The 9457-nt window shown below is 33.7% G+C and overlaps 1 protein-coding gene across 1 annotated transcript; it reads right to left on the reverse strand.

Moving 5' to 3' along the window:
- Window positions 1-322: 322 nt before the first annotated feature.
- Window positions 323-5004, reverse strand: LOC130811497 (transketolase, chloroplastic-like). Its single transcript, XM_057677817.1, has 7 exons — window positions 4398-5004; window positions 2853-2943; window positions 2634-2739; window positions 2233-2515; window positions 1965-2113; window positions 1725-1878; window positions 323-1594 (listed from the first exon to the last, which is right to left on the reverse strand). The coding sequence occupies exons 1-7, from the start codon at window positions 4875-4877 to the stop codon at window positions 635-637; spliced, it is 2223 nt and encodes a 740-aa protein (XP_057533800.1). The 5' UTR covers window positions 4878-5004; the 3' UTR covers window positions 323-634.
- Window positions 5005-9457: the final 4453 nt, after the last annotated feature.

Here is a 9457-nt window from a genome sequence, read left to right on the forward strand (position 1 = left end):
AAGGACAAGTGATAATAAATTTGGGAAAAAATTAATTATATGAATGAAATTAAAAAAGAAAAATTAAAATGTATTGATAAAATTAAAGAAACTTATAGATCATTATTCAAAAATAAAAATAATAAAAATTAAAAAAGACAAACCAAAATGAAAAATAATGCAAATTCAGTGGGTTAAAGGAAGTACATTATTCATTTCATGATAAAATGACCACCAAGTCTAAATCTCTTTAGTCTGACCTAATTTTAAAAAAGGGCAGCGTGAACTCTTAACATAGTTTAGCTCAGAATGCACATGAATGAAACTCAACAACAGAACACTATTAGACGAACATGAGCGTAAATTAATTATTAGCAAATAACAATTGAACTACAATGGTTCACAAAGCTGGATAAGATTTTACTTAGATATCAAGTACATCTAAAACTCAGGTCTCTTATGACCCCAAACTCAATTCTATACGCCTCTGTCCTCTGCCGTCTGCCCGTTGCTACTTGCTAGAGATGAAACTTAAACAAACCCCTCTTATTCTGAAATTTCCCCTCTTCTTAAATAACTACGAAAAACCGTATGGGAGACACAATAAAAAAAAGTAGGATACAGAGACTTGATAAACCATGGAGGTTGACAATGTCTACCAAAGTGATTTAGCAGCTTCAATCACAGCCTCTTTTGTGATTCCAAGCTCCTTATATATCTTTCCAGCAGGAGCACTCGCACCAAACCTATCAATGCCAATTGCCTTACCCTTACCGCCCACATATTTCAACCATCCAAATGTCGATCCAGCTTCAATGCTCACTCTAGCACTCACATCAGCTGGCAAAACACTCTCTTTATATGACTCAGGTTGAGATTCAAACAGCTCCCATGATACGAATGACACAACTCTAACAGCCTTTCCTTCCTTTCTAAGATCATCTGCAGCTTTGGCAGCAATCTCTAGTTCAGAACCAGTTCCCATCAAAATAACATCTGGTTTGTTCCCTGATGAGTTGTCAGAAATGATGTAACCACCCTTCTCAACACCTTCAACAGAAGTTCCGGGAAGCTGTGGAAGCTTTTGACGTGAAAGGGCAAGAATAGAAGGTGTCTTCCTCTTCAAAACTGCAATTCTGTAAGCCCCAGCTGTCTCTGTTCCATCTGCTGGACGAAGCATCAACACATTTGGCATGGCCCGGAAACTTGCCAAATGTTCTATGGGCTGATGAGTTGGTCCATCTTCTCCAAGCCCAATAGAGTCGTGGGTCATGACAAAGATGACCCCAGCCTGGGACAAGGCAGCCATCCTTATAGAGGCTCTCATGTAGTCAGTAAAAACAAAGAAAGTTGCACAGTAGGGGATGAAGCCAGGGCTGTGTAGGGCAATGCCATTGCAAATCGATCCCATTCCATGCTCTCTAACACCAAATCGCAAGTTCCTTTCCTCGGGAGTATCTTTCTGAAAATTTCCGAACATCTTCAGCAACGTCATGTTTGAGGAAGCAAGGTCAGCACTACCACCAAGGAAACCAGGAAGAACTTTGGCAAGAGCATTCAGGCATTGTTGAGATAGGTTTCTGGTAGCATCAGCAGGGCTCTCTGGGGTATAAGTCTGCAAAAGATACAACACCATGGTTATAATAGCATTCTTCCTACATCTAAAATAAGACAATATGAAAAAATAAAGAACAAAAGGTTCTCAAGTCTATGTTAAGTAACAATTTTGACATGCTGGAACTAACCGGAAGTGCCTTCTCCCAGTCAGAAGGTAATTCGCCAGTAATGATGGACTTCAATTCTGCAGCTTCGGCCTGGTACTTTTTTTCGTAGTCGGCAAACTTGACATTCCATTCCGCTTCAAGAGCAGCTCCCTCAGGGGTGTGCCGGCTCCAATGTCTGAAAGGAAGCAGGGATTGAAAGTAAGAACTCAATCAAACTGAAACAAATGAGGCAGAATCATGTATTCATTCACAATGACCCACTTCTTAACATCTTCTGGTACATGGAATGGCTCATATGGCCATCCGAGATTGCTCCTCGTCGCTTCCACTTCTTTAGCTCCCAAAGCACTTCCATGAACACTGTAAGAATTTGATTTGTTGGGGGAACCATAACCAATGGTCGTCGTCACCTATCATCACCAATAATATTCAGAAGCAACAAATGAAACATACAAGCACCATAGACAAAATAAATAAAATAAAATAACAAGCGGATCAAACAGTTCCAGTATGAAGTAACAATATTTACCTTAATTAAGGTAGGTTTATCCTTGACCGCCTTAGCTTCTTTAATCGCAGCACGAATCTCATCATAGCCAGTATTACCATTCTTCACCCATATTACGTGCCACCCAAGAGCTTCAAAACGCTTGTCAACATCTTCAGTGAATGCAATATCAGTGCTACCGTCAATAGAAATATGGTTATCGTCATAAAATGCAATGAGCTTTCCAAGTCCCCAGTGTCCTGCAAGTGAGCAAGCTTCTTGGGAAACACCTTCCATTTGACAACCATCACCAAGAATAGCATACCTAAAAACATCAATAGAATAGCCAAGATAAGAAACAGTCCATTTTTCAAGTACAAATCAGCTGTCTCTTCGAGACATCTGATAAAATTGGAAATACAAATCAGCTGAAAGAAACATACGTGTAGTGATCAACAATCTCATTATCTGGCTTATTAAATCGAGCAGCCAAGTGCTTCTCTGCAAGAGCCAACCCAACAGCATTGGCAATACCCTGACCAAGGGGGCCTTCCAAAACAATACGGCAAGAATAGATTACGTTAGACAAACTGAACCTTAACTAATAAGTATCCACAAAAATTACCAAAGAATATATTCATATTTTAATCACAAAGTCTCACCAGTGGTGACTTCAACCCCAGGAGTTTCAAAATTCTCAGGATGACCAGGAGTCCTGCTCTCCCACTGACGAAAGTTCTTCAGATCTTCTTCCTAAATGAACAAGATCCCAAATTAGAGAAAGTAAGCCCTTTTTACTAGTAAAATAACAATGCAACTGCCATGTACTTGTGCCTAAACAGAAACAGCTGATTGAAGGAATCATCATTAATAGAAATATCAAGATATACTCCGTTTGCTTTTTTGGCTTGGTTTAAAATTTTGAAATGTGTAGATGGGAAGAAGATAAAGATTAATCGAATAGATGAGAATAAGTGGTATGGCTCAGTGTCACATGATTCCCTAATCTCCTCATGAATAGCGAATTGAAAAAAGCGAATTATGGTCGATTTTGGGCTATTTTTAAGAAAATTTGGGCGAATCGGGAATTCAAAAAGCGAAATTAGCTAGTGAATCATATTACACTAGTATAACTCCAAATCCCAACAAGATTATCTAGCAAAATCAAGAGGACAGACCTAAGTAGCAAATTCATAGACAGAATAGGTACACCACCAAAAAGAATTGGTTATTTAATCAAGTATGCTACTAATACACACGGCTACATCTAGGGTAGGGCGGGACCGGCGTACGCCCAGGAACCCAACATAAAAAATATGAATTTTAAAGTATATGTAGAAAATAGAAGTTTTACTAGATTGATATATAAGCTATTGTTATGGATTTTGCGTCTAGAAGTATTATTATATGCTATCAAGGGCCATAATGAGTGAAAGTCACTTAATGACATCGAGATAATAGAATATTTTATGTTTACTAATGTTTCATATTATGTTCGCCCTTAGTCCCCAAAACATGATAAATGGGCAAAAGATATTAAGTAAAGTTCACAGTACGCAGTGATGGACTAAATTCCATCACATTCTTACCAACTTCTAGCTATCATAATCTGATTAGAGCTCATCAGGTACATACATTCAAATAAAATCTATTAAATCGTAATAACACAATATATCCACTCAGCATTCCAACTTCAACAATCAAAGCAATAATCATCTCGTACAAATTTGGTACCAAAAAGTGCACCATACAACCTTCCATCACCCAAAAAGAGAACACTAATCATACATAAATTTAGATAAACATGAATATGCACCACAAATTGCTTCAATCTACACTAAAAAAAACATAACCACACCAAACTTACATTTTATCATACAATTTGCAGATAGTCAGAACCCGCATAAGCATGAGAAAGCTAATTCAGTATTAACAAAAAATAAGCCCAACTCTAAATATAACATGAAATCACCACTACACATATGCATATATGGACCCAAAATTCCAACTTTTTCAGCCATGAAACCTACTATTTATTATACAAATTACAAATATCCACATAAAATAAGAAAACCCAAGTCAGCATCAAGTCAACCCAAAATTACAAATTTTCAAACAAACAAAAAAAATCAGATCAAACAAAAGAAAACCCATCTCCACTATCAATCAAAATCAATAAAGAAAATAGGGAGAGAAAAAGATATTACAGTGACACTGTCATAACCAGCCAAATGAAGAAGTGCATATTGAAGCATACATCCATGACCCGCGGACAAAACAAAACGATCCCTGTTAAACCAATAAGGATTTTTAGGGTTATATCGCATGACTTCATCATACAAAATGTGACCCATGGGAGCACAACCCATTGGTAAACCTGGGTGACCGGAGTTTGCCTTTTCGACAGCATCGATCGCCAAGAATCTGATTGTATTCACAGATTTCTCGATCAAAGTGACATCTTCAGTGGCGGATTTATCGAGAGATTCCACAGCAGATGCGATAACTGCAGTGCGTGGTGATACGCGAGAAGATGATTTAAGAGAGAAATGAGAAGGTTTATATAGTGAAGAAGAAGAAGAAGAATATAAGAGAGAAGTAGATGAAGAAAATTTGTGGGTTGGAGTTGATGGGTTGCGGGATGTGGGAGTTGAGATGATCTTAGAGAGAGAAAGTGAGGATGCCATTCTTGGTGAAGAGAGAAAGCTTGATTCTTTTTTTTTGGAAGGGTTTTCAGCTTTTGCAATGAGAGGGAGAAGATGGGTTTCGTAAGATGGGTTTCGTTAAATTTGATAATGGGGTTGGTGGCGTTTCAAAAAATTTCTAATTAATCACCTTTATTTCTAAATCATAGTAAAAAAATACAAAAAATAATAATAAAATATATAAAAATTTAAAAAAAATAAATTAAAATTATAAAATTCTTATTATATTAAATTTTATTATATAGTGGTGATTTATTATAAATTTATATATAATCGCTATTTATTAAAACCTTCTTATGACTAGTTGGGATTTGGTCGGGCTTACTTTTTTTATTTTTTTTATTTTAGCTCATCCTACTTATTTATAATCAATTAAATTATTTATGAAAAAAATTAAAGATTAAGTTATTTAATATTTGGATTTGGTTGCTTCTTATCTTTAAGCTTATCTTTAGGCTTTTTGAAATCCATAAAAAAATATTTTAGAATAATTAATTACTTTTTAGCTTATATTCGTTTATGTTTTAATTATTTCTAGTTTTATTAAATTGTTTGTAATCTTAGTATTGTGAACTCTTAGTTATTTGTTTTATATTTAAGGGTATGTAATAGTTAGTAGTTTATTTTATGACTTATAATTCATCTGTTTCATTATACTTGCTATATATTACCTTTTGTACAATTTATTGTGTAGATTAATCATTTATATTTCAAATTAGTCTTAATAAAAAATTATAAAAGTTTGATATGATAAAAGTATGTAATTAGACTGCTGAAATCCTCTCGCTTACCAGTTGGTTTTCTTGTTTTTTACCTTTGCCTTTTACATATTTTTCATATACTCGTTTTTTATCTAGTTATTTTTATTTTATTTGTATGTATGTATTTATTTATTTATTTATTTCCTATCTTATGTTTAAGGTCCAACCTTATATAGTAATATGTAAGCTAGCAAACTCAAGTTCACATATTCCTTTTCGTTGCAGGAACCTATCATTCCAAGGAACAATCTAGAGTCGGGGGACTCTTTAGCTGCATCCTCGTTTATGGGTATGGGTTGCCGTCTTCCTTCTTTCCTGAGACCTTAATCATAGTTTTCAATGGGTGAAGTACACTGGGTACGACGATGATGATGTAGTTTTCCTACAATAATCTTACTTGACTATATTTCTTCAATCACATTAGCCGCAATATATGCCGCAATATATGGAATTATTCATAGTTAATCGATAGTCGAGATTACTGTAGGAAAATCGTGAATAGGTTGGATTATTTTAGGTAAATTTTCCTATAAAATAAGCTTGAAAGATGAATAGTACCACTATATCTAATGTAACGACTATTTTAAGACGAAAAAAAGTATTTTATTAGATTAAATTGTAGTAGCATAGAATCAAGTAAACAAACACTCAAAAGAGTGTTATATCAACCTTACAGTGGCGATCAAGATCATGCTACGAAAAACTGATGGAAGTTACCATCCGATTTGGATAAGTTCCTTAGTAGATATTTAATACTAAAAGTTTGAATTACTCCTACTACATAAAGAGGTTACACAAGACAAATTTTAATGAGAAAGAAGTACTAGAATGTGGGACGTAGTTATGTAGATTTTACTTGGAAATTAGGCGTGTGAGACTAAACTTCCATGCTGATTTGTTTTACTTAGTTGAGTTCTTGTTTTCTACAAATAGATACTTAGAATTTCATTTATAACCTAGTGAGATTTGAAAAATTAAAACAATATCTTTTTTTTTCATACTCTTGTTTTTTGTGCTTTGTGTTGTGTATGTATATACACTTGAAAAGAATGTTACAAGCACCACCTTGAGGAAGATGTACAAAAACACCTATTACAACACCAAGAAAACTTATGAAAATTGGAATCTATATTTGCACTTACAAATCCTACACAATACAGAAGATTATTTAGACTACTAAGAAGTCTTCAGAATCTTAATACTAAACCAAGGCACATAAATGATTTCCTAAAAGCGTTATTTCGCCCACACGATGATTGGGTTTAAAACACGAGAATACACTTTTGAGATACAACAATTTGCACTTAGATATAAGCACAATATATCAAAGCAATGTGAAAAAATATATAAGAGATTAAGTAGTATGTAAAATCATAATATGGTAATGAGTTTGCAAGATTCTATCACCATATATGCATGTAGAGATAAAAAAAGGGAGAAAGAAAGATAAGTTGATCACAAAATTAGATATAAGATTATGTTAACCTCTTAATCCATAATGCAACCATGCACCATTGTTTAAACTAGTGTTTAGCATGCTTTAATACCACACATTCTGTCATTAACTGATATTCCTATTAATTTTATTAGTTTCTATGAAGGAACACAACCTTTCCATTAGCATAGCAACCAACAAAATAAATAGTAAAGCGCGAAAATGCATTCCAAAATAAAAAGACGAGTCATCGTTCTTCTGGCGACGAGTCGTCACCAAAAAGCGAAGCCAATTTTCCTCTAGACAACGAGTCAGCTATAGTTTTTGATATAAACTCGCTTTTTAGTGAGAAGCGATGAGTTGTCACTTCTCTTGTGTATTCTTTGCTTTTGTTTTCTTCTTTTGGACTTACATTTTGACACTTATTTATCCCACTTAACATACTCTAAATATCCAAACACTTTTATTAGTATCTAAGTGTGGAAAGTTTTATTGGCTGTGATCTTTAGGGATTTCTATTATGGTGTAGCAATATCAATAGCAATTAAAGTTTGCTAATCTATCCTCTTTGATCCATTTAAACATCTATAACATTTCTATGTTCTACAAAGATTAAAAAAAAAACACAACATAAAAATTCAGCTTAGAAACAAATTCTCCAAGTGCCATGCCTTACAATGACGTTTCCTACCTTGTTTTCGAGCTTGTACGTAACCTCAAGTCTCGAGCTCATATACTAACACCGTTGATTAATTTTAATCTCATCCACAAATTTATTCTCACTATATTTTAACCATTTACTTATATTCTTTACTTGTTTTTTGTTTAATTCTCTAACCAATTCCCTATTTAACTACTTTTTACCAAAACACAAGTACCGCTAATTAAAAAGGGACATAATGAGTAGTTTTTATGAGTGGAATACTTGGACACGATTATGAGCTTTTAGCTATTTAAGTAGTACATATTTATCCATGTGGATATCTATTATTATATACTTTTCGTGTGCATTAAAAAATTTTAAAAATATTATTATGAAAGTATAAGAGAATAAAAAAATCAAACAATAGAGCACTTAATTAGATTATATCTTACACATAACTTGTAATTTATAAAATAAATTTAAATGATAAATAGTATTGAATTCTTAACATATCAAGTATTGTAGAACGGAGACAATATTACTCCTCTTGTTTCATACTCCTAACAGTTGCTCCGATCTTGAAAAATGTGTAAATATTATTTGTAATTGGTGAATATATATAACAAATGTGGAGTAAAACAAATAAATTGATGATACAAAATGAAATAATGAAATTGTAGAGAAAATAAAAGAATATGTACATAGTAAGTGTGACAATCTTAAATGTAAATTAAGTGTAAATACTATGGAGTAGAGAGACTAAATGTCTAAATGCTTGTTTGATTGAAGAGATGATGATGAATTGATGATCAAAGATTTTGGGGAGTTGGTGGCCATTCGATTTAGAAAAAGATGATTATTAAAGAATTTGGTGGGTTGGTGAGTTGAATGAAACCAACTTTATGATTGATCATTGATCATTGTCGGATAACCCTTTCATTTTAAGGTATTCACTAAAGTTGGGAAATAATGTTATGTTATCTTAGCTTAAAGAATGTATTAAAGCAAGTGGGTTCAGTAGTTCTTTAGTGAGAAAATATTGTTTGGAATAAATTGGCTTTTCAAACTATGGGTGCACACTAAACCTTGATAACCAGCTGTACGTTAGTGTCGTACACTAACGACCCGTTTGGTTAGTGGTACTAAATGGTGGTAATGAGAATGATTTATAGTGTAAAGTTTCATCAAAAGTTCTATATCATTCCCATGGTAATGAAACTTTGATCACAAAAAAGGTTTTTTATGTACAAATTTTCATTACCACCTAATACTACCTCTCCCAATGGTAATGCCTTGGAATGAATTTTATGAAGAAAATGAGATAATTGAAGTTGGACAAGCATGACCATTAAGGTAGCCAAGAGAATTTTCAACCAAAATTAAACTAGTTTTTCATTCCCATTACCGTCGTTTATTACCACCTACCAAACGGGCTGTAAAAGTCTAGTTATGTAAACAAAATTTACAACGCTCTAAATACTACACAAGTATAGTGGAATTAGAGAGTCGAACCGCAAGGACAAGGTCTTTAAACCTTATTAGGTCTTAATATACGGGTTTTTAAAGGTTTTGGTGAAAGGGACTAAACTAAGACTAAGATGATCAATAAAGACTAGAATAAATGTAAATCAAAGGAGAGGGGAAGGGAGTGATTGGTTCCACCCTTGAGGAGTGACCCTAAAGTTCATATTTTAAGGCTTGGAGTCATGAAACTTTAATCACT

This window comes from Amaranthus tricolor, chromosome 4 (assembly GCF_026212465.1).
Source record: "Amaranthus tricolor cultivar Red isolate AtriRed21 chromosome 4, ASM2621246v1, whole genome shotgun sequence".
In the NCBI taxonomy this organism is placed as follows: Eukaryota; Viridiplantae; Streptophyta; class Magnoliopsida; order Caryophyllales; family Amaranthaceae; genus Amaranthus; species Amaranthus tricolor.